Source organism: Sciurus vulgaris (genome assembly GCF_902686455.1).
Source record: "Sciurus vulgaris genome assembly, chromosome: 11".
Classification (NCBI taxonomy): Eukaryota; Metazoa; Chordata; class Mammalia; order Rodentia; family Sciuridae; genus Sciurus; species Sciurus vulgaris.
The window spans coordinates 15797912-15824806 of NC_136472.1; the positions used below are offsets into that span (position 1 = coordinate 15797912).

Sequence of the window (26895 nt, forward strand, 5' to 3'; positions counted from 1 at the left end):
TAAAGGACATAAGACTCCCACTGGATTTTGGGCAACAGGTATGAAAGGGGCAGAAGAATGTTATAGGTTGTTGAAAAGACAACCGTGTGCCACTTGTGCTGTCCTTCCTGTTATGGAGCCCTTCCCTAGAGAAACGCCAGTCATGGTTGCACAACTGGTGCAGGTAAGACGGTTCTGGAAGCCTGGGCAGAAGAAATTGCCACTGAACTGCACTGTAGACCAAGGCACGCAAGACTATGTGGGCAGCTGTGGCATGCTGGGAACGGCCCATATAAGGGCCTGATACTGCCACTGTATTCCAGAACTGCCTTGCCTGCACTCAGCATTACCTACAATGACTGGAGGCCACCAAGGAGCTTATCAGATGATGTCACTCTTTGGGGTTGGTGGACAGACTACATTGAATCTGTTCAGAACTCCCTGTGACTGCAGTACACAGGGACTTCCCTGGGTTGTTCAACCAAGCAATGAAATAGAAGGGACTTGGATAAAACAGAAATGAGTTAAAACAATATCTCTCATCCTTTAACCCAATGCTGTTTTAATTACCTTTGCATGCTTACTGATAGGTTCTTGTTCTTTGTGCTGCTGTTGTAAGATACCCGCGTAACGTGACTCCAGAGCCCTATCTTGAGTGTCTTATGGAAGACAAGGGATGGACTGATCATGATGGACAAGAAGGGGCTTCTGAGGCACTGAAGGGGTGAAGCTTTGGGTTAGAAACTGATTAGTGCCTAGGAAAATTTGCAGGGAGATAATAAGGTCTCTAAAGAATGTGATAATGCAGGAAATGAAAAGAGGAAGGTGCCTACTTCCCTCAGATCTAATCTTTAGAAAAGGATCAAAAAGAGTGACCCTGATATTGTAAAGGAACGTACACATGAAACAGCTGGGGAAATTCACCTGTGCAGTGGGCATGCAACTTATCCTGTCTAATCCTACTGCTTGCAGGCACAGGTGGTCCTCCATTTTATCCTGGCCCATGGCTTCCAAAGAGTGAGCAATAAAATGTCTAAAACCTTCTGTTTCGTCCTCTAAATTTCTTCTTGGGATTAGTAAACATCGTGTTTTGGGTGTTTGCAGCCCTGGGATTGAGCAATGCAAATCATGCAGCCTTTAACCCAATTCCCAATAGAGTCCACATTCCCTTCTGAAGCCTCCTGAACACAGTCTTCGCTGTGCACATTACTACAATCATTTCTGTATTCTGAGAGCATGTCAGAATTGTCCATTAAGCTCTTCTTAAACAGTGGTAAATGTCATGAGCAAGTTGTGCCATTAATGTAGACAAACGTTTGTTTCTTTCCACAGTGTCAGAATTTATAGAATAACAATAAAGCTATAACTCTTTCATCAGTGGTAATCTTGTTACTAGGCATAGGATCTTTTCCAGACGGAAGGAGGCTAAGGCATAAGATTTATTGCTTTACAAATATTTGGTGTCAAGTTGGAAGAAAAATCAGTTTGATTCAAAGCCAGATTTGAAGGAAGATGAAAGAAATATGTTTCCAGAAGTTCTGTCTCCAAAATCCCTGAAAATTAGCCAAAACTTGAAATAGAAGAGGCAGGGAAGTGACAAAACGCAGGACATACATATATGCAGATTTATTTATCTTGGTGTAGACAGGCCTGAGTGGTACATGCTTTCTCCCATCTTCTTTGGTACTGGTCAAGGTGGGAGTCCTAGCCCATTAGCTTCCTTCTCTCAGTAGGAGAAATGTATTCCCAGTTCAGAGGTGGGCTGACCTCCGAATTCAGTCTCTTTCAATTCCTCCAATACTATTAATCACACAATAGTCCTAAACTGGGCAATCACAAGTTATTTATTCAATTATAATCTAATTTCTAATACCTATGACCCTCAAGTTACACATTACATTTTGTACAATTAAATGCATATCATTGTGTGAAACATATATTTCTTTTTCACAGAAAGACTAAGAAATGGTTAAGGGGGCCCAGGGTTGCAGGATCCTGTGCAAAGAACAGATGTAGAATAAGATATTAATGCAAAAAGTCAAAGAGTTACTATAGGTATTCAGATAAGGGTTTTAACAAATCAGTTCTGCAGAGTTGTCAAGGCAGAGCGTCTGGATGGATGTCAGTTAGTAATCCCTCATCAAGGGCAGGAAAAAAATCACCCTGAGCTGAAGACCAGCAGGAAAAAATGTCAAATGTTCATCACTGGGGTGATTTCCATGGGCAAGACTCATGACAAGCGACTGGTGACAGGATCAGTGTGCCTGTGTCCAGTCTTGGGGTTCCTCATTTCATGGTCTTAGATGAGGAGGTTGATACGCTCCTGTGACTGGTGGTCCTGATATGATTTGGGATTCCTGATTTAATTTCTTAGATCTGATCATTTAGTTTGATGAGGTACTCAATTTAATTGTATAAGTTGACACATAGATATTATTGTCAATTTGTGCTTGGGGTTGTGCTGAGAGATGGTGGTTGTTTACTTGTATAAACAAGGTGTAGAGTCATTCTACCTTGGTATGTGAACTGAAAATGGAGTCACTCATGGCAAACAACCTCTTTACGAAACAGAGTAACTCCAGGTTAGGCACCATTTTGAAAGGACTCTTCCATCTCTTCAGAGCAGGGACAGCCTGAAAACCACTGTGCTCCACATTATGCAGTAACTCAGCCCGGCGCAGCCTGTTCTCCACACTAAAACTTCTCCAGCTTGCATCTTCAACGTTTTCCAAACTTCTCTCACGAATTGGTTCAAAAGCTTTCTGAACCACGTAGGTAAAGTCACAGAGATCACCTCCCTTCTTGGTACCACCCCAGAGCCACACTTCCTCCAAAAGGCCCCCACCTGCCTACAGTTATACCACCTCCCAACAGTTCATGAAAATTAGGAATTCCTTGATAGATGGACCACTTCTGAGGTTGGAGCTCTCATGATCCAATCAGTTTTCAAAGTCCCCATCTCTAAATATTGTTGAATTTGGTGACCGAGCATTTAACACACGAGTCTCTGAGGGACAATTCATATCAAAACCTTAAGCGCCCTCCTCTTGCTGATCGGCCGCTGTGATGTTCTGTGTATCTGAGTGTCTGTGTACAGCATTGTTGAGTAGGCCTCAAAAGATCTACTTATCTCCCTTATTTACACTAGTAAAAAGGCCATTAAAAATTGGAAAAGGCAAGGAAAAAGATTAACAGCAAGATTATGTATGAGAAAATCAAGGTCATGTGTTCTCTTTCATATGTGAAAACTAGAAAAAAGAGGTGTAAAAGGGGAATCTTATGAAAATGGAAGACAGACCAGCAGAGTAGAGGAAGGGGACCAAAGGGAGGGAAGAAGGAAACAGATAAAGAGGAAGAACTGGGGAATAAAATGAATGAAACTGTATTATGTGCGTGTAAAAATAATCACAATAAATCCCACTATTATGTATAATTATGCTGCACTAACATTTAAGAATTTTAGAGAGTGTGTTGGAGTCTTGATCTTTACATTTTCTTAAGTCTGGGAATTGATTGGCAGGTTTTGACTGATCATATGATTCAGGTAGATTTTGGTCACTTGACTTAGAATCTCTTCTTATTGCCATCAAATAAGAAGTTGGTAGAGCTGATTTCTGTTTAACATTTTTGGAAAAGCAATGTTATAGGATTACAGAAGTCTCACTATTCTCACTGCTACTTTGAATCTGCTGTTCATTATGTCAATCACACACATCTTGCTCTTGGCTGTCTCCCTCTGCCTCATTGGGATTCCATCATTCCCATTATTTTAATATTTTCCAAATTAAGAGGCCCCACTTCCCACTTTAAGTTCTGGCCTATGGAGCTGTGTGATCACAGAGCTCTTGAATATGTTTTGATTTCCCCTCACAAAATTATTTTCTTCTCATTGTTGGGGTATAAGGTGTGTTTTCTTCATCAATCCACGAACAACTAAGCAGGCTTATAAGAACAAACCATTCTGCCATTGCAATTTCCCTAAGGTTGTGGATCCCGTCTTCTAAAATAAATAAAAAGGTATCATGGATTTCTACTTCATATGTTGTAGGTCACCTTTTGTTCTGTTTCATCCAACTAAAGAAATTTTTAACTCTGAAACACATTGAATGCAGAATTTCTGCTTTTTTTTTTTTTTTTTTTAACCTATAATAGCAATTTGGGCCTGATTCAGATTTTTCTTTCTCTCACTCAGCCAGACCATTAATCTGACTTTATCTTCTTCCTCCTGTTTAAGGAAACTCTGGGATTTGAAAGTAGCTAAGAGCAATGGAAGTAGGTCCTGAAGAGAATCATGTTTGCAGAACTGCCAAATCAGAAAAGCACAGTGACCTTCTTTTGGGTGATATAGGGCTCCATTAACCTTCCTTGGAAAATATGAGAATAGTCTCCTCAGACTCAGATGGGCAGGTTGATTCTACTGGTGATAAAATTATGAATTATCCTGGCAAATAAGACTCAACGTAATGTAGGAGATCAATGTCTCTAGCTTCCTCAAGGTTTTCCTGTATATCTCCATTCCAGCTTTCAGGATTCTTTATCTTCAAAATCAATACTCTCATTTTTTTAGTACACACACTGCTAGTTGAGGAGTGGAGTCAGCATTTTAAGTCAGTTTCTCACAGGATTGATTTGGTTTCAATTGTCTCACACTGTGATACAGCAGAAAGTGTCTGTTTCTACATGGATTTAGAAGGTTTCAGGTCATTTATTCAGGGTTTAAGATGGTCGTTCAAACTCCTGAATGCATCCAGTTTTCTTATACTTTCTCCACTAACTAGCCAAATTGATTGTACTCATTAGTATGACAAAACTGTTCAACAGCAGGAAATAAATTGTGTCTTAATCCAATTGTGTCTCTATAATAAAATACCTTAGAAGCAGTCATTTATAAGAACCCAACATTTTTCCTTTACACCTTGGACTATGGACAATCCCAGGTCAAGGTGCCAGGAGATTTGGTGACTGATGAAGGCTTGTTGCTAAAATCTCATGTGGTGTGGAGGGAGCAAAAGAACTTGAGAATACATGGAAGAACAGCAGTGCGTCGTGTTGTCATACGGTGGAAGGCAGAAAGGCAAAAAGTGACTAACTAGTTCCCTTTAACCATTGCATGAGGGTACTAATTCAAATAATGGAGACAGAGGTAAATCAGGTCCCAGCTGAGACTTAACCACCACCTAAAGGCCTCATACCTTAATGTGATCATATTGTATGTTACATCTCAAAAGGTAAACTTGAGGGGAAACAAACATTTGAACAAAAATCCCAATCTCTGTTTTTAGTGAATTATTTAGGAAGATCCTGTGGTGATATTTTCTGCCTATATGTTACCAGATTATAACATGGACTACACTGTCATCTTTATTACTCAAAGTGGTCATTATGACTTATTTAATCAGTATAGAGAGCTAATTCCAGAAACTTCAGAATCAAAACAGAAATTTAATCTCTAAGGTTCTGTTTCCATCATAATAAAACCCTACAAAATCTAATTTGGGTGAAGTCTCAAAACAATGAGAAGAGGGGGTGGGGGAGGAAATACATCTATATGTGCCATCTATATTTCTTTGTCTGTTGCTCCACCTACATTATGAGGAATTAACTGATGTGATTATGAAGGTGGAAAATTCAAACATGCTAGTGAAGATGCAGTGACTACAATTCTGGTGGGACAATAAATTAGAACAACACAATGGAAATAGGTATGAAGTGTACAGAAAATACTAGGAATGGAGCCCACATATGACCCAGTTATAGGATTTATTGGTATTTATACAAAAGAACTAAAATGGACTATATTGACAGATGCATGTATGTTTATAATGGACCAAATCACAATAGCCAAAGTATGGAATCAGTCTATATGTTTGTCCATGGATTAATGCATAAAAATGAGGTATATATACCAAAAGGAGTTTAACTCAGTCATGAAAAGGAACAAAATCATATCATTTGCAGGCAGATGGATGAAACTGGAGAACATCAAGCTAAGTGAAATAAGTCAGACACTGAAAGTCAAGGATCATAAGTTTTCTTTCATATTAGGAAGCTAGGGTAGAAATAGAGGAAAACAATCTCATGAAAATAGAAGGGAGAACAGTATTGTAGAAAGTGGGGATTAGGTAGACGGAGAGAGGAGGGAAAGGGAAGTTTTGGGAGAATGAAATGCAACAAATTTCACTATGTGTAAGTGAAACTATATCACAATGAGGCTCACTATCACTATAATTATTATCCCCCAATAAAAGTCTTTTTAATACCCAGTGCACTGATCAATGTATGTTATAGGCATATAGGAATACGCCACAATGATACCAATTATTCAGTATAATTAAAAGATAGCAATTAAAAAAGAAATGACAAATGTTTTGGGAGATAGGCATTTAACCCATTGTGCAATTTATTCCTTTATACAAATATCTCTTGATAGCCCATTTTTTTGAACAATGTTTGTTTTTCATTCATTGGTTAAAATTTTAATTTTAGAAATATAATAACCACCTTGATCCCTCCAGGCAGTTTAATTGCTTCTTCCCTAGCAAAGCAGGATAGGGAGCTATAGATGGTCTCATGGGGAAAATCTCCAGAGATCTTCCAAGTCTCTATAATCCTCTCCTGGTATCCATGTATTGCTCTCTGTAATTCCAAAGTGACTCAGAATCATGTTCTTTTAGAAGGAGCACACTCCATGCAATGCTCCATTGTCCCTTGTTTATTCACCTACATGCCAATCATTGCTAGAGCAGACAGGCTCTCTCACCTGGGGATTTACTGTGAGTCTTCATCGTGGTCAGAAAAAACACCAACACATAAAAAGCACGTAGGCTGACTTTCGAATGATAACCTCTTCACTACACATTCCACAGACCTTCTTCATCTGTTATGTACAGAAATGATCTGTGAATTTGGGGAGAGAAGTGATCTTGTCATGTTTATTTTACAAATACGGAAGAAACAGGTGACTCTTCCATGAAACATAAAGAATGCAGGGAAGATTTGGGACTTGATCCGTGTTAAAGTCCTTTCCTCCATTTTTCCCTCTCTTAGAGAATGTGGAAACTTTAGACCTGAATGGGAACGCTCTCTTGGAACTTATGCTGTACTCTGTGGCTGATTTTATGCCTTCACACTGACTCTTCTGTTTGACTTTTTCTCCTGCAGTAAAAGGTAAGTCTCTGTATCCCAAAAGCATCACAGGTGAAAAGTATAATTCGTTCAACAGTGGGGCAGCTATGCTTACTTAAAGTTATGTAACTGAAAAAGAGAAGTTTTCAACATTTTTCTGAGAAACTAAGGTGAATCTGGGGCAAAAATATCAAATCTTGTATCATAGTGATTTAGTGATACTTATAATACATCATGCTTATTTCTCCAAAAATCTGCACACAAAATAAGACACATAATATTTTGGTTGGTTAGGTGGTATTTGTTTCTTATTTACTATTTATTTACCTCTATTAGAGCTGAACAAACAACATAAAAACCAGAAAGAGGGAAATGATCCTGCTGTAAAATAGCAAAGGGTCCTTAGTGAATTAACAAGCTGTGACCTGCACATTAACCCTTTCCAGTAATCTTGGGGTTATTTTCCTTAGCATACTATAATTGTTGACAGTGAGTGACTAAAAGCAAACATTTTTTATCAGGTTGAAGAGAGTTTTCAATCTTTTATTTTGAGGAAGCGAGAGATACTAGGGAGTATGATTGATCAAATTATGTTATGCACATGTATGAAAATGGCACAATGAATTTCACTGTTATGTATGATTATAATGCACCAGTAAAAAAAAATCATCTATCTCAATTTATTTTTATGCTAGCTATAAAATTTTAGAACTTCAAAAATTGTTCAAATTGCAAATTTAATCAGTGATGTTATAAAAGTAATTACTTACTGTAGACATACACACACACACACACATACACACATGTTAAACTCTTATCATTTGTTCTGGATCAACACACATGCTAAAGGTGGCCATGTGGGTTACATTAGGCCAAACTCATGACCTCACAGGCCAGTTCATAAATTGCAGTTCCCAAATGCTTAGAAAACAATAAGATGGTGTGAAGTTATTGATACTGGATAGATATGTTCCCAAGACTTCAATTTAAATAAAGAAAATTTAAATTCTGTTTCTACATAAGAACTCATTCAAAGTATTTTTCAAAGTGAAAAAATATATATTTGTGAGCTAAAGATAGTTCATCAACTGGGAACATTCAATCCTTGGTCTTTGTGACTTGACTACAGGGGTGACAGTAATGACAGAATGATTTTTAAATAGAATAATTTCTCTTACTCAAATCTAAATTATTAATTTCAAGGAAGACTTTTTTAAAATTAATTTGCTCTCACATGTAGTTGTTGAAGTAGCAATCATGCACTTGCTGTAAGGACAGACTTAAAAACACAGGAGAGCACAGAAAGTCTCACTGGACCTCGTGCAGCAAAGAAGTCAAATTGTGGGGAGAAGTTTGGAGACTTTAAACCCATTGACTGCTAAAGTCCTGCATGTCAGCCTCCACTTTGATCAAACCAAGAGAAACATCATTTTCTCATCCGAATGATAAAATTACAGCTAGCATAGATCAGGCTCTGCTTAACACACATTTTGTTTTCTTTGACATAGTCTCTTGCTTAATTCTTACAATAATGCCTCATGATAGGTCTCATCAATGTCATTTAAATTAGGACCAGTGACTCCAAGATAGGTAGATCTGATACATATCTCTTCCAAGAACCTAAATTCTTTGCTTACTTTCTCAGACGATACACCTTTTCTCCGAAAGTCTTCTGCTCCCACCCCCCATTTATGCCTCCACCTGCAGTATGCATAGAGCTGTTTCACTTGGGAGTTAAACCCCTCCTTAATCGAATCATGCTTTATGCTTGTAGCCACATTAGAGTCAACAGATGTAGCTGTGCTCGTGACATGCGTGACAGTAGGGGGAAACGGTCAAGGTGCAGTTCAGATCTTGTTAGTTCATTTAGGACCCTCCAGTGGTTGAAAAGATTATTCCACTCTTCTTCATTTCTGCTTGTTTGTTTGTTTTGCCTCCGATGAGAGGCAAATACATTGTGAACAAACCGAAATTTATACTAAACCAATCATTCACTTAGTTCACTGTGCATATCCTAAACACTGAGACTGAACCAAGGGAAAAAGTCATTGATATTGTAGTAAAATAAAATTTCATTAAAATTCAGTTTCAACCTGGGACCTTTCAGTTTGGGTTAGAAGTTGGCATGGGTCCTGAGCACTTATTGTCAAATAATACTTGTGTGAATTGGGAGTAATTGCTCCACCTTTTACGTTTCATAATTTAAGTGAATGTAGTGATCAATTCAATCCATAGTATAGTTGAAACAATTATAAACATTTTCAGTGTTTATAGCAATTATTGGAAAGAGATTAAAATAGAAGTGTTGGCTGTCACTGAGCTAAGAAGTGACAAACAGATAAGTATACAAAGGTCATTTTCTTCAGGATGTTAAAATCACTACATCTTAGCTAACAAATATATAACATATGAAAGTTGATTAGCTGATCTATTAATATTCCCTAGATCCAATAGCTTATGAACTTTTATATAATTAGTGCACAAAAATGGTTATTAAGTCCATCCCTTTCCAGGGAATTTTAATGAACAAGTTTTTAGGAACATAAAAGAACACATCTTGTACTTAGACTCCCAATTATAATTCAATCTCTTTGCCCTTCTCTTCCTTTTTCCTTGTTGCCACCAAGCATCTAGTGACTCTCAGGTAACTGATGGAGAACAGGACAGAAGTGACAGAGTTCATCCTGCTGGGACTGACCAGTGACCCAGGTCTGCAGCTTCCCCTCTTTCTGACGTTCCTGCTCATCTACACCATCACTCTGGTTGGGAACCTGGGGATGATCCTGTTGATCCTCTTGGACTCCCGTCTCCACACTCCCATGTACTTCTTCCTTGGTAACCTGTCTCTGATGGACTTGTGTTACTCCTCAGCTGCCATTCCCACAGTCATGGCTGGGCTCCTTCCTGGAGATGAGGTCATCTCCTACAATGATTGTGTTGCTCAGATGTTCTTTATTTCAGGTTTTGTGACTGTTGAAAATTACCTGTTGTCCTCAATGGCCTATGATCGCTATGCGGCAGTGTGTAAGCCCCTGCACTACACCACCACCATGACATCCAGGGTGTGTGTGTGCCTCATCATAGGATCCTATGTCTGTGGTTTCCTGAATGCCTCCATCTACACTTCGAACACATTCACTCTCACCTTCTGCAAGTCCAGTGTGGTCCATCACTTCTTCTGTGATGTTCCAGCAATCATGTCTCTCTCTTGCTCTGATAGACATCTCCATGAGCTGGTTCTTATTTACATAGCCAGCTTCAATATATTTTTTGCTCTCTTAGTTATCTTAATATCCTACGTATTTATCTTTAGTGCCATCCTTAAGATGGGCTCAGCTGCAGGGTACCGGAAGGCTATCTCCACCTGTGCCTCCCACTTCACTGTAGTCTCCATTTTCTATGGGACTGCGGCCTACATGTACTTACAGCCCAGCTCCAGTCACTCCATGGACACTGACAAAGTTGCCTCTGTGTTCTACAGTATGGTCATCCCCATGCTGAACCCTGTGGTCTACAGCCTGAGGAACAAGGAGGTCAAGAGTGCATTCTCAAAGATCATTTTGAAAGGAAAATAATTTTTAGGATTTTGATTTCAACTTTTTGAAATACAGGGGTACCTGTATTCATTCCTATTATATCTTACCATGTAAGGAATTATATTGTAAAACCCACACTGTATTCGGGTACCTGAGGTGATACCTTTACCTTTGAAAAAGTCTGTCATCTGAGGAAAAGGAAGCTTAATGCCCATAATCATAATATCTGGATTACAATGTCTATGATGTCTTAGATTCAGCTTGTTAAAACCATTATTAAGGATATGGACAGGCTAAATCATTTTCCATGTAATGCTTTTCTACAGTTTTCTCAATGCAGTGTATATAAAGCAAGTGCATAAGGAAACTCATGAACAGAAGTGAAGTCAAGAGTCCTGTGGAGACACATGCACATGGGTGTGGCTGTTCCCAGAATTAACTGTATGTGTGTACTCATGGCCAGTTACCTCGGTGTGTTACTTAGACTGAATTAAGGTTCGACCAACGAACTCGTTAAACATTTTTCTGTGTCTGCAAGGACGTTTTCCAAAGACTCTCTAGTCACAAATCTTAGTCCCTCTCTCGTCCACTCAGGGCTTGCCTGATTAGGACAAAGTAGTGTGGAATGAGCACATTCTCTATTCTTCCTCTCCCCTTCCTCTTCCTCCTCCTTTTCTTTCTCATCCTCTTCCTGTTCTTCCTCCTCCTCCTCCCTCCTCCCCTTCTCCTCCCCCTCTCCTCCCCCTCTCCTTCTCCTTCTTCATTTGAAACATTCATTTTCTCTGACTCTGCAACTTCAGAGCTATACCTTTCAGGCTTTAAGTCTAAGACTTAGCAGTAGCCTGGCCTTGGCCCCTGCTTCTCAGGTATTCGGTCTCAGACTGGACTACAGCATCCGTGTTCCTGTTCTCCAGTTTGCACACCACACAACATGGGTCTTGGCTTCTGTATCACATGAGTCCACATCCATAACAAATCTGCTGAGTTTGCACATATCCTGTTGATTCTGTTTCACTGAGGAACCTAAACTTATGGTCTAGAGTTTTAAAATCAAAACTTTGTATTTAATTTGGTGTTAAAATATGAATATATATCTGATATCTTTTTCTCTACTATTGTAATAGTCCTTTTTTGAGTACAAACATGACATAGTATTAAATGAAGCATGTTCTAATTTGCACAATTTCACAGGTGATACACAAATCTGGCTGCTCCACATAAGAATTAATATTTCTGCTTTGACTAAGTTATTTTATACAACAGACCAACTCCATGTTTTAATATTCAAATGGATAAAATTGTCAACTTACCAGAAAATTAAAGAAATCCAAAAGCATTTTAATATATTCATATGTGACTATTTCTCAGACTATTTAAAAATTACACTGAAATAACAATAATGCTGATCTGGCTCCTCACAGGAATTAATATTTCTGCTTTGACTAAGTTATTTTATACAACAAACCAACTTCGTGTTTTAATATTCGAATGGATAAAATTACCGACTTACCAGAAAATTAAAGAAATCCCAAAACATTTTAATATATTCACATATGACTGCTATTTCTCAGACTATTTAAAAATTACACTGAAATAACAATAATGCTGTACATTTTCTTTCTGCAAATGCTTTGAAATTTTTAATACTATTAATTTTTTCTTACTGTATTAGTCACACTCTCTTTTGTCAGTTCTATAGTCTCTTATCTGAACTCATCCTCATTGATTTCCTTGCTCTCTCTTCCTTCTTCCTCCCTACTTCCGTCCCTTACTTTCTCTCTCTTTCTTTTCTTTCTTTCTTTGTCCTTCCTTCTCTCTCTCTCTCTCTCTCTCTCTCTCTCTCTCTCTCTCTCTTCTTTTCCTCACACCCAGTCATGCCCATGCTTCAGGGTCTTTGCTTACTGTGTCCCCTGCAGGAAATGTTCTCATTCCATTCAAGTCTTTGCTGCAACGTGACCCTGTCATGGAGTCCTTCATCAGCCACACTTATCAACTAATCACTCTCCACACGCCATATAAAGTGCCTCCACATGCTTTGTCATCTTCATGGACCTTCTCAACACTTACCTATTATGAACTCGCTTACTGGTTTCTGATTTATCTTACCCAACTAAAATGTAAATAGGAGAGCAGTGACTATCTTCTTTGTTCAAATGGGATCATGGGTACCTCAGTAAATTTCTGATTCAGAGTAGATTCTCAATAAATATTTGTGAAATGAATGAGCAAAATAATTAAGCTTTAGATTCAGTTATACCAATATGTTGATGTTTGATTAATTTATGATTATAATGAGTCTCACATGAAGTAAACCTTCTAGATAAACATACAGCTTATTTTCTGCTTTGCTGAGACTTTATTTTCCTTACATTTTCTCTCAATGTTTATACTTCTCACTTGTAGGCAAAGTGATTTCCTGGAAACCCCATCCTGCACTGCATGATGGATTTTTTACTTAGAGGTGATGACTCGTTCAATGGAAATTAGCACATCAAATAAATGCTATTTCATAAATCAAGTTTAAAAAGTCAAATGAGATTAAAGTTTTCATATCTAGTTATATTTTTAAATTATTTCATGCACACAAATAATATAATTAACTGAAAAGATTCTAAATATCAGGAAATACACATGACAATATTTGTGAGCAGTGAACATAGGGTATATTTATTATACTAGTGCAATGCACTCTGTCAATGCTATTTGAGTCCTTATATGACTCACTATTATACAAAACCCAAGAAGAGGAGGAATGTACCTCCATATGTAATTTGTTATCACTGTTATGTAATTTGTTATCACAGAGACTTCAACATTATTGTATTGAATGTGCTGAGATGGTCATGCTGTACTTTGGAGCAGTGGAGCATAGCACTGATATTCACTTCTGCATTTATGAGGGTATTTCTCATCTTGATATCATTTTTAATCATTGTTTTCATAATTAGTGATTTTTAGAAATATTTTGGATTTATGGACAATTGCATAGTGTGGTTTGCAAATCACACTCTGACAGGCTTCATAATGGCTTCCAAAAGATCCATGTGCTAATTTCTGAAACCTTTCAATATTACTCTACCCTTCAGGAGGACTATGCACGAATGATTAGCTTAAGGAGTTTAGGAATGAGCAATCATTGGGATTATCTGTGGGTGTCTTAAGAGCTATTCCATGTATCCTTCTGAAGGGGAGTTGGCAAGTTTTAACTCTGGACAACAGAAGAATTGGCAATTAACCATGGAGCAATATTTAAAACCTGTGCCCATAACCTACAGAACACCAGCAGCCATATTTTCTTCATCCATTCATCTGTTGAAGGGCACCTAGACTGGTTTCATAGTTTAGCTGTTGTGAATTGAACTGCTCTAAACATTGATATGGCTATGTTCTGTCATATAGAACTTAAAAGAAACAATAAAAATTTTAAAAAAGAAAAACTAAAAACAAGATCTTGAAAAGAATGTCAGCAGGCAAGACATGCAGTGCCTCCTAGAGTCTGTGGAGAGACCATGCATCCAACATACCTCTGACTCCAGCACCATGGGATGATTTCACACTTCCTGTTTCCAGATCAGTGAGATGCACTGTGGTAAGTCTCCAAGTTTGCATCGATTTCTTACAGCAGCGCAGCCATAGAAAACTAGTGCAAACCCTCTTGTGTTTCTTCTTTATCATTATCATACCTTACATGTCATTTTCAGAGAACTCACAAGCGAATCAGTCTGTGTCTGAGCTGCTTCTGTGGGGAGATTACTTCTTATTCATTTATTCTCCACCCTTTTCGTTGGTATATTCTTCCTCTGGATTCAACTTTGTTCACGTGTGCGTTTCCAGGATTTGTATTTTATCTGTTTTCCAGTATTTTGGTGTGTGGTTATTCATAATATTCTATCATAATCATTTTTATTTCTAAGAAGTCAATAGTTATACACTCACATTCACTTATAATTTTAGTTATTGAATTTCTTTTCTCTTTTTTAAAGTTTATCTGCAATGTTTTGTCATTTTGGTTAGTCTTTCCACATAATATTTGGTTTTATTGATTGTATTCTTACTCTATACCTGGTTTATTGTACTTTTATTGTCTTCCTTCTACTGCTTTCATTTTATGTTTTCACTATTTTACATTAAAGTTAGGTTATTGCCTTGAAATTCTTTTTTTTTTACCAGGAATTGAAACCATGGGTACTTTACCACTGAGCCACATCCCCAGCCCTTTATAATATATATATATATTTTTTGAGACAGGGTCTCACTATGTTTCTTAGGGCCTTGCTAGGTTGCTGAGCCTGGCTTTGAAATTGTGATCCTCTTGCCTCAGCCTCCAAAGCTGCTGGGATTATAGGTGCATGCCACCATGCCGGGCTCATTCTTATTTTCAATATAGGAACTTACAATTAAATTTTCTTATGACCAGTACTTCTGCTGTCTGCCAACACTGTGGTGTACTCTTTCATTTTTTATTTATCTCCTATTATTCAATAATGTCTCTTTTCATCTATGTCTTATGTATTGGTGTATTGTTCCTACATATATATTAATATTCAATATATTCTTGTAATTAAGTACTAGTTCATTTGTATTCCAGTGGGTGAAGATATCTTATGTGATTTCAATCTGTCAAAGTTTATTGAGGATAAACTTCTAACATAATATGTTTTTTTTTTCCTAGAGAATATTCCATGTGCATTTGTGAATGCCACACTTCTTGGGCATAGTGTCAATATATGTCTTTTAAAATGTGTTGGATTATGATAATATTCTATCTATTTAGTTGTTATATTAATTATTGAAATTTTCTTCTGTTAATACAGATTTGTCTTCAATTTTTTCAGCATTTGTTTTATATAATTTGAGAACTGTCTTTTATCTGTGTGTTTAATTGTTTAATACTCTCTTCAATAATTGGGTCTTGCATAAATGTTTTTCTTGTCTAACAATGTGTGACTCACCATCCATTTTGTCTAATAATCACCTCTTTTGGTTATCAGTAGCATGCAGTAAAGATATTTGACCACTATCACACTATTTTTGTCTTTGTATATAAGTGGCCCTTTGTAAACATGACACAGACAATCATGTTTTGTATCCATTGTCACATTTACTATCTTTTTTGGAGAGTTTAATCCAATTACATTAAATAATTATTGATTTAAAAAAAGAACACATAAGTTTTGCTATTTTTTTCTTTTATTTTTCCCGTGTGATGAAGAGGCATTTATTTAAATTTCAACATTACTTAACTTTTTACATATTCATTAGTGCACTACAGTTAAACATAACAGCCTGATTCATTTTGACATGATCATACATGAACGACATTTAATTTATCCATTTCAGTCCCCAGTGCCTCCACTTTCCCTCCCCTCCTGCCTTCCCCTACTCCCCTTCTTCTGCTTTACTGTATTCCAACTATTTATTTATCTATTTTTAATTAGTGCTTTATTCACATACATAAAGGTGGAATTCACGGTGGCATATTTATACATGCATATAGCATAACTTAAGTTCATTCTGTATTTCCTGCCTTTCCCATCCCTCTTCTCTCCCTCTCACTGTACTTCTACTTGACTGGTCTTCCCTCACCCCTTATGATATCCACCAGACACACACAATTTTCCCCTTTATTTTGTTCTAGATTCTGCATATGAGAGAAAAAAATTGACTGTTAACTTTCTGAGTCTGACTCATTTCAGTTAGTATGGTGTACATGACCAGTGGATTCTCTTTCTTTCTGCTTCTGGAGCATTATGTGAGCTGCATTCCTTTGCACACCTTGAGCCCTGAGGAATGGAACCTGCTGTATATGGACTGAGACCTCTGAGAACATGAGCCCTTAACTACTCTTCCTATATAATTTCTGGTCAGGACCTTTTAGTCACAGCAGCAAGAAAAGTTGACTAAAACAGAAATTGGTACTGCAAAGTGGGGTCATTGCTGTGACTAACCTGACCATGTGGTTCAGAAGCTTTTTGAGCTTTTTGGAATTGGTGAGAAGAATTTTGAGATGTTTAGCAGTGCAAGATGGAAATGCTTTAAGTTGTTGTAAAATGGAGTTTAATGGCCAATTCTGGTGGGAGCTTAGAAGATCAGAATGCCAATGAGATTGTGGACAGTGAAGACAGGGCTCAAGAGGTTATAGAGGAAAAGGAAGATACTATCAGTAATTGGAGTAGAGGGCATTAGTGTTATGTTCTGGTTGAGAAGTTATCTGCATTTTGCATGTGTCCTGAGACTTTCTGTGAGAATGATTTTAAAAGCAATGGACTTCTTAATCTTGCAGAAGCAATTTCTAGGAAGCATAGTATTAAGGAGGTGGCATGGATATTGCTGGCAGCTTTTAGCCAAATTGATTGTGATAATCAAGGGCAGAAAGCAGAGCAGAACAATTTGAAAAATGTGGACTTGAAAGGTAGGAGTAAAACCAGAGCTAATGAAGTTGCAGTTATTAAGAACATTACTGCCACTAAAGAAATACTAAAGACCTTGCCCAGAGAAAATAAGAAAGATGGCTTGAGGGCATCTTAGGAGCTGGAAAGACCACATCCATCTCAGGCTCAAGAGAATAAAGGTGAAAATCTCTTGAGTGGGGCACTCTTTTTGCACAAGCGGGCCAAGGAAGTTTTTTCTATGTGCTCAACCATGCAGACACTCAGAGGCTGCTGCAGCCAGGGTCCCTGGAGGCTTGGCTACTGCTCGAGAAGATGGCAGACCTTGGCATCAACCACGTGGTGCTGGTTCTGCAGTAATGTAGGATATTGGAGTTTGGGGTTCATGGAGGCTTCCACCAAGATTTCAAAGGAAAGCCTTGGAGGACAGGCAAAGTGCTGCAGTTTCAGAGTCCCTCTGGGCACCCTCTGAGAATTCAAAGTGTGGATATGTTAGGAGGGAGCTGAAACAGCAGTGGAAATTCCCAAGATTAAGAAATGCCAGTAATGTAGACATCATTGTCTTAGTCAGCTTTTTCACTGCTAGAATAAATGGTCCAAGCAGCACAACTGTAGAGGAGGAAGGGTTTATTTAGGGCTTATGGTTTCAGAGGTATTAGTCCATAGAAGACCAGCTCCATTCTTTGGGGCTTGAGGTGAGTCTGAACATCATGGTTGAAGAGCTTGGCAGAGCGAAGCAGCCTGCATCATCAGGAAGCAGAGAAAGAGAGAGAGAGAGAGAGAGAGAGAGAGAGAGAGAGAGACTCCACTTTTCTGATACAAAATATACACCCCATAGCTACGCCCCAATTCCCACCTCCTCCACTCACAACCCACCACTTCAATTAATCCCATCAGGGATTAATTCACTGATTGGGTTTAAGACTCTTACAACCCAATCATTTATCCTCTCAACCTTCCTGCATTGTCTCACATGTGAGCTTTTAGGGGGCATCTCACATCCGAACCCTAACAGTCATCCTGGGAAAGGTGCAGGAATCAAGCAGAGATAAGGCAACAGAAAGACCACTTGGGCTTCAACAAACAAGGACACAGGCTCAGAGCTCATCAGCCCTTTGGAGATAACATCATGTTCTCCATGTGTTCCAGATGCCACAGGACTTGTTTGCCCATCTTTTGGTCTTGTTCTGGTCCTATCCTTGTTTTCTATGCTCCTAATTTTGCGAATATAAATGTTTATTCTCTATCATTATATATTGGATATTTATAAATTGCTTTTAATTTTATAGGAGCTCACAAAGCAAGATTTCATTGAGCCTCAGAGAAGACTTTGGACTTGAACTTTGAGCAATCTTGAAACTTTTGAGACTATGGGCACTCTTGGGAATGGATTAAATGTAGTTTGTATTGTGAGATGAGTGTGTACTTTTTAAAAGTGATGCTGACCCATGTATGGATTCTTGATTTGGTTTTTTGAACTTTAGGGTTCTTGTTAAGGAAGTTGGTGCCTGCCCTAATATGATGGAATGTTGGACCTATGTTTTCCTCGACAAGTTACAAAGTTCTGATCTAATTCCTAAGTCTGGTCTACTTTTATTTGACTTCTTTGTAGGGTAAGGAATTGGGACCTAGTTTCAGTCTTGTACATGTGGATATCCAGTCTTACCATAAACATTTGTGTAAAAGGTTATCTTTTCTCCAATGTATGTGTTTTGCACCTTTGTCAAGTATCACATAACCGTAACTATGTGGGTTTGTCCCTGTGTCTTATATTCTATTACATTGATCTTCATGTTTTGGTACCAAAAATACCTTGCTAGTTTTTGCTACTATAGCTCTATAGTATAATTTGAGATGAGATATTGTGATGCCTTCTGCATCACTCTTCTTGCACTTGATTGTTTTGACTATTCTGGGTCTATTATTCTTCCAAATAAATTTAGGACTGTTTTTTCTAATTCCGTGAAGAATGTCATCAGTATTTTGATGGAGATGACATTGAATCTGTATCATGCTTTGGGTAGTTTAGCCATTTCAACAATAATAATTCTGCCTATTTAAAGACGTGGGAGATCTTTCCATCTTCTATGGTCTTCTTCAATTTCCTTCTTCATAAAGAAGTTTCCTTGACTAGGAGTTGTAGGAGTGCATATCCTTTTCTTGTTCTTGATTTTGGAGGAGATAAATTCAGTTTCCACTTGGTATGATGTTGGCATGGGGTTGGTCATAGATAGCTTTCATAAAATTGAGGTAAATTTCTTCTACCCCTAGTTTCTTCAGCATTTTTAACATGAATGAGTGCTGGATTTTTTCAGAGGTCTTTTCTGCATTTAGTGAAATGATTATATGATTCTTGTCCCCAATTCTGTTTAGGTGGTGAATTACATTTATGATTTAAGTGTGCATTCCTGGGATGAAATCAACACAACCGTGGTTTACTACCTCCTTATTGAGTTTTTGTATGCAGTTGATAATATTTTAAGGATTTTGCCTGTATGTTCATCAAGGATATTGTTCTGTAGCTTTCACTTTTTGATTTTTCTTTGTCTGGTTTTGGTATCAGGATTATATTGGCCTCATAGACTAAATTTGGGACTGTTTCTTCCCTCCCAATGTTGCAATTTCATGTAATAATTTGAAGAAGAATAGTGTTAGTTCTTTTTAAAGGTCTGGTAGAACACAGCTGAGGATCCATCTGGTCCTGGACTTCTCTTTGTTGGAAAGATTTTGATTGATTTTTCCATCTCATTGCTTGACATTGGTCTGTTTACGTTTACTATATCTACCTGGTTCAATTTGGGCTGGTGATATGTGTCTAGAAATTTGTCAATTAAGTCCAGATTTTAGTGGTTTTTTGGAGTATGAATTCTGAAAATAATTTCTTTTTGCTTTCTTCTAATTATGCTCTATATTTCAGAAGTTTCTATGGTGATATTTCCTTTTCACCTCTGATTTTGTTAATTTAAGGGGTCTTTTCCTTTTGGCTGAGAGTTTATGCATCTTGTTTTTCTTTTTAAAGAACCAACTCTTTGCTGCATTGATCCTGTGCATTTTTAAATTCTCGATTTTATTCATTTAGGCTCTAATTTTTATTATTTCCTGTCTTGTACAGACTTGTACTTGGCTTACCTTTTACTCAACTACAGGAATACCCTCAACATCAAGCCAATGCCACAGGATTGCACAAGTCATACCTCGCTCAGTGCTGCTTTGAATCTGTTAGTCATTGAGGTAATCACACCATCTTGCTTTGGACTGTTGGCCTCTGACACAATGAGATCCCACCATCTCCATTATTTTCACATTTCCAAATTAAGGGGGTCTCACTACTCACAAAGATTTGGCCTACAGAAAAGCATGATCATAGAGCTCTTCAAAGATTCTTAGACTTCTCTCAGAAAATTATTTTCTCTCATCGCTATTGTAAAAGGTGAATTTTCCTCATCATCCCACAAGAGGCTAAGCACATTTACAATAACAAATCCACTCTAACATATCAATTCTCCTAAGATTCTGAATCTCTTCTAAAATAAACCAAAAGTTGTCAAGGATTTCTAATTCACGTGTTGTAGGCTACCTTTTGTTGTACATTTCATCCAACTAAAGAAAAAAAATTTTGGCACCCTTTTCACTCCCTGAAACCCATGATTTAATGCAGAATTTCTGTTTTGCAGCCTATATATATTAGCTATTTCAGCCTGATTCATCTTCCCCTTCCTTTTATACACACAGTTATTATTTATTCCTGAACTAAAATCCAACATTTCTTTCAATGTACATTATGCAACTAAACAAGGTTTTTCAGAAATAAGCAGAACTCTTCCTATATCACATACAGTTTAGGAACTCTATGAGACATTATTCTAGTTAGAGATTAGAAATGAAGAGAAATAGCAGTTAGTCCTGAAGAGAATCATGTTTGACTTGCAGTGCTACTACTTTATGGTAGCCACTGTTAGGGTTTGGATGTGAGGTGTCCACTAAAACTCCCATGTGAGACAATGCAAGAAGGTTCAGGGAGAGATGATCAGGTTCTAAGAGTCTCAACCCAATCGGTGAATTAATTCTCTGATAGAGATTAACTGAATGGTTACTGAAATGGTGGGGTGTGACTGGAGGAGGTGAGAATCGGGGTGTGGCTTTGGGTATATATTTGTATCTGGCAACTGGAGTCTCTCTCAGCTTCCTCATCACCATGTGAGCTTCCTTCCTCTGCCACAATCTTCCACCACGATGTTCACCCTCACTTTGAGCTCCAGGAAATGGAGCCTGCTGCCTAAGGCTCGAGGCCTCTGAAACCTTGACCTTCCAATAAAGTTTTCCTCCTCTACAATTGTTCTGGTGGGTCTTGTAGTCACAGTAGTGATAAAACTGACTAAAACACCCACTAATTTTTTCCTCGGAATGTTAGGGTTCTATTAAACTTTCCCAGGGTGATACAGGTTTAATCTCTCTTGCCATAGGTGGAGGGGCTATTTTAAGTAGAATCATCTACTTAAAATCAAATGGCAAGTTTTATTTGCAAATGAGACTCAGCAGAATACAGGGATGAATGTTTCCAGCTTCATCAGGTGGTTTCCATATATCTGCACCCCAAGTTTCAAATCGTATGCCTTCATATCAATGTCCTCACTTTTGTAGGAGACACACAGGTGTTCCCTTGGGTTATTAAGTTAGCCACACACAGGACTCACTTGGTTTCAATAGTCTCAGCACTAAACCTACTGAAAAGAAGGATCTCTTTTAGAAAATATATAGAAGCTTTTTTCTTCTACTTTCTCCATCAATCAGCCAACTTCATTTTATTCATTAATTTAAGAAAAGTGTTCAAAAGTATCATACACATTGTATTTTAACCTATAGTCTATTTGTACTACTATACAAAATTCTTCAGATACAGTAATTATAAGGGTCCAAATTTATTCCTCTACATGTTGGAAGTATGGGAAGTCCCTTATAAAGGTGTCAAGATATTTGTTGTTTGATGATGGTCTGTTCCCCATAAGAGATCTTCATTCTATAGTTTAACATGGTGGGGATGGAACAAAGGAATGTGTGAATTCATTAAAAAATAGGAGAATGCTATGTCCTTATGTGGTGAAAGGCAGAAAGAAAAAAAAGTCCAGTGAGTTCCCTGTAACCATTATATAAAGATACTAATCCAAAATAAGAGAATAGAGCTTAATCAACTTCTAAAGGTCTTATATCTTAATAAGATCAATAGCACACGACTACTCAGATCCCTGTTTTTAATATTTCATGATGATGATCCACTTTTGATAGTTTGTATCTAAATATTGCCAGGCCATGACATGGACTACTACCTTGTTCTCTTTATTACTGAAAACAGAGTCACTAGTAATTTTAAATTTCATCTGGTAAGAGTCAATTTAAGAATGGTGGAATAGAGAAGATTGTGTTCTTGGCTGCCCCCTGGAGTAAAACCAAGAAAACTGACAGGTAGCTTCTCAGAAAGTGAGGTACTAGAAGCCTTCAGGGACCCTATAATTCCACAGGGTAGAAACTCTCCTGCTTCAGATCCATACAACAGTATGGACACAAAAACAACATGAAAAAGCAAGGGAACAAATGGCACAAATATATCAAGATACTCCAATAACAGAATCCATCAAGACCACAGTGGGAGAAATGTCAGAGAAGGAGTTTAGAATGTACATAGTTAAACTGATATGCAAAGTAAAGGACAGTGAGAGCAAATACAGGGAGCAAAAGATCACATCAATAAAATAGGGGTTCCAAACAATGAAAAACAAGACCCAATGATATGCTGTCTTCAAGAGACTCACCTCATAGGCAAAGACATCCACAGACTGAAGGTGAAAGGGTGGGAAAAACATATCACTCACATGGGTCACATAAAAACACAGGGATTTCTGCCCCATATCAGATAAAGTGGACTTGAAGCCTAAGTTAAGCAGAAGGGAATAAGAAGGAATTCCATATTGTTTAAGGGACTTATACATCAACAAGACATAATAATCACAATTTTTTTCTTTTTTATGGCAATTATTTTTGTTCTAACTGGTCATACATGATAGTTGAATGCATTTTGGCATATTGTACACAAATGGAGCATAACTTCTCATTTCTCTGGCTATACATCGTGCCAAGTCACACCAGTGGTGTAATTACATATGTGCATAGGGTAATAATGTCTATCTCATTCTACTGTCCTTCTCATCCTCACCTCCCCACCCTTCCCCTCACTCCCCTCTGCACAATCCAAAGTTCCTTCATTCTTCTCTACCTGCCAGCGGACTATGGATCAGTATTGACTTATCAGAACACATTTGGCCTTTAGTTTTGGGGGATTGGCTTATTCATTTAGCATGATATTCTCTAGATCCATCCATTTACTTGCAAATGCCATGATTTCATTCTTCTTTAAGACTGAGTAATATTCCATTGTATATATGTAGCACATTTTATTTATCCATTCATCTGTTGAAGGGCACCTAGGTTAGTTCCATAGTTTAACCACTGTGAATTGATCTGCTATAAATATTGATGTGGCTGTGTCACTGAAGACTACTGATGTTAAGACCTTTGGAGGAGTGGAATAGCTGGGTCGAATGGAGGTTCTTTTCCAAGTTTGCTGAGGAATCTCTATTTTGGTGTTGCTGCACCAAATTGCACCAAATGGTTTGCTTGGATTTGAAGTCCCACCAGCAATGTATGCGTGTGCCTTTTTCCCCACATCCTTAACAACAATTATTATTGCTTGTATTCTTGATAATCACCATTCTGACTGGAGTGAGATGAGATGGTATACTAGTTTTGATTTGCATTTCTCTAATTGTTAGAGATATTGAGCATTTTTCATATGTTTGTTGATTGTTGTATTTCTTCTGTGAAGTGTCTGTTTAGTTCCTTAGTCCATTTATCGATTGTGTTATGTTTTTAAGTTTTTTGAGTTCTTTGTATATCCAGGAGATTAGTGCTCTGAGTTTTGTGTGGTAAAATTTTCAGCCATTCTCTAGGCTCTTTCTTCATGTTTTTGATTGTCTCATTTGCATATAAGAAGTTATTAGTTTGAATCCATCCCATTTATTGATTCTTAATTTCACTTCTTGCACTCTAGGAGTCTGGTTAAGGCAGTCAGGTCCTAAAACCAACATGATGAAGATTTGGGCCCACTTTTCCTTTTAGTAGGTGCAGTGACTCTGTTGTACTGCCTAAATCTTTGATCCACCTTGAGTTAATTTTTGTGCAGGGTGAGAAATAGAGGTTTATTTTCATTTTGTTATATGTGGATTTCCACTTTTCACAGCATCATTTGTTGAATAAGTTAGCTTTTCTCTTGGCAACTTTGTCTAGCATAAGATAATCATACTTATGTGAGTTTGTTTCTATGTCTTCTATTTTGTACCATTGGTCTATATGTCTATTTTGGTGCCAATACTATGCCATTTTTTGTTCCTATAGCTCTGTAGTATAGCTTAAGGTCTGGTATTGAGATGCCTCCTACTTCACTCTTCTTACTAAGGATTGCTTTGGCTATTCTGGATCTCGTTTATTTTCTGAATGAATTTTGTGATTGATTTTTCTAGATCTATCTATGTCATTTGGCTTTTAATGGAAATTGCATTAGATCTTTATAAAACACTTTTGGTAGTATGGCCATTTGGACAATATTAATTTTGCCTATTCAGGAGTATGGGAGATCTTTCCATCCTCTAAAGTAGTCTTCAATTTCTTTTACAGAGTTCTATAGTTTTCATTATAGAGGTCTTTCACCTCTTTTGTTAGATTGAATCCCAATTACTTTACTTTAAAAAAAGTTGTGAATGGGGTAGTTTTCCTAATTTCTCTTGCAGTGTATATAGGAATGCATTTAATTTATGGGTATCAATTTTATATCCTTCTACTTTGATGAATTCATTTATGTGTTCTCAAAGTTTTCTGGTGGAATTTTTCGGATCTTCTAAATATAGAATCATGTCGTTGGCATATAGTGATAGTCTGAGTTCTTCTTTTCCTATTCATATCTCTATTGTTTTCATCTGTCTGAACAATCATATTTATGCCCCAGACAATGGAGCATCTGCGTGCATCCAACAAACCCTTCTCAACTTCAAAAATGAAATAGGCCATAGCACAATAATACTGGGTGACTTGAATAGATCTTCCAAACAATAATTAAACAAAGGAACTACAGAACTAAATAATACAATCAATAATTTAGATTTGAAAGACATATAAAGACTATGTCATCCATCAATGACTGGATACACTTTCTTCCTAGCATCACACAGATCCTTCTCTAATATAGACCATGTTATATAAGCTAACACATATGTTGGCATACAATTGTAATATTATCTGAATATATTTTTAGCATCTGTAGGACTATTTTCGTAGCTTCTTTTCCATTGATATTAATTTTTGTGTTCTTGCTTTTTTATTACACTTGTTTGCTTTTTATCAAATTTTAGCTGTATTATTTCTTCTCTATTTAATATATTTCTGCTCCTACTCTTATTTTCTCCTTTCTACTACTTAATTTGAAAATAATTTGATTGCTATTCTGGCTTCTTTCTTATACAAGTCCTTTAAGTTACATATGTGTATCTGAGTGTTGCTTAATCCCAGAGATCCTGATATTTTAGGCTTTTATTGTCACTTGTTTCAAAGCAGGTTATACTTACTGTTCTTGCGATTTCTTCCATAACCTCAGAGATATTTATAAGTGTGCCATTTAATTTTGTTGGTGGGGTTTTATATATCTCAAAGTGATTGATTTATAATGTAATAAATCATACAGGAACCACAGTCTGCATGATTTCTGATTTTTAGAAAAGTAACAGAAATGCTTATTATATTGATTGCTTTGGTTGTATACACGTCAAAACTGATCAAATGGCACACTTCAAATAGATGCATTTTATCGTACTTCAATTTTACCTCAATAAAGCTATGGGGAGGGGGAAGGAGCTAATTTCATCAGCTACAGAATCAAATCAGAAAGTTCATTTTTAAGATTCTGTTCTTCTAGAACAAATCTCAAACACCTGGTTTGGGCAGCTTTCTCAAGTCAATCAGAACTCAAAGAATGTGTGTGAGGGGGTTGTTTCTGTGTGTGTCTAACCGGTTTATCTTTATCTCCTTATCTATTGCTCTATCTGTATAACTACAAAGGGGAACAAGTCCTAATGCACTGATGAATTTTCAATGAATACACTATTGGTGGGAGAGCTATTTGGAGCAGCACTGTGAAAATAGGCGTGAAGTGTTCTAAAACACTAGGAATGGGATCGTCACACAACCCAGCTACACCACTTCTTAGTATTATCTAAAAAACTAAAGCCTGCATACCATGGTGACACAAGGTTTTAGTCAACTCTTTTACTACTGTGATCAAAAGGCATAACAAGAACAATTTTAGAGGAGAAAAAGCTTATTTATGTCCTGTGGTGTAATAGGTCTCAGTCCATGAACGTCTGACTCCAGAGCTCTGGGCCCAACATCAGCCAGAACATCATGGCGGAAGGGTTTGGTGTAGCAAAGCAGCCCAGGACGTGGCAATAGGAGACAGAGAGAACTCCACTCACTAAGGACAAAATAAAAATCCCAAAGGCAAGCCTCCAGTCACACCCTACCTTCTCCAGTCACACCTTCCTTACCTACCTAGAATCACCACCCAGTTAATGGACATCAGTAGATTAACTGACCAATTAGTTAATGGCTATCATGATCTAATCATTTCACCTCTGAAAATTCTTGGATCTCTAACACATGAGATTGGGAAGGGGCAATTCAGATCTAAACTATAACATGCATGCAAGTTTATAGCAGAGCAAAGCACAATGGTCAAATTGTGGAATCAGTCTAGGTATGTGTCAGCA

The 26895-nt window shown here is 37.4% G+C and overlaps 2 protein-coding genes across 2 annotated transcripts in view; one reads left to right on the forward strand and one right to left on the reverse strand.

The window, feature by feature from the left end:
- The window catches only part of LOC306638408 (olfactory receptor 5B2-like), a gene marked incomplete at both ends in the record, with an annotated part of 301086 nt that overhangs the window by 107962 nt on the left and 166229 nt on the right, over positions 1-26895 (reverse strand). The window lies entirely within an intron of this gene.
- Positions 9746-10679, forward strand: LOC306639239 (olfactory receptor 5B3-like; the record flags this gene model as incomplete). The annotated part of the gene is made up of 1 exon (XM_079102635.1): positions 9746-10679. The coding sequence occupies exon 1, from the start codon at positions 9756-9758 to the stop codon at positions 10677-10679; it is 924 nt and encodes a 307-aa protein (XP_078958761.1). The 5' UTR covers positions 9746-9755.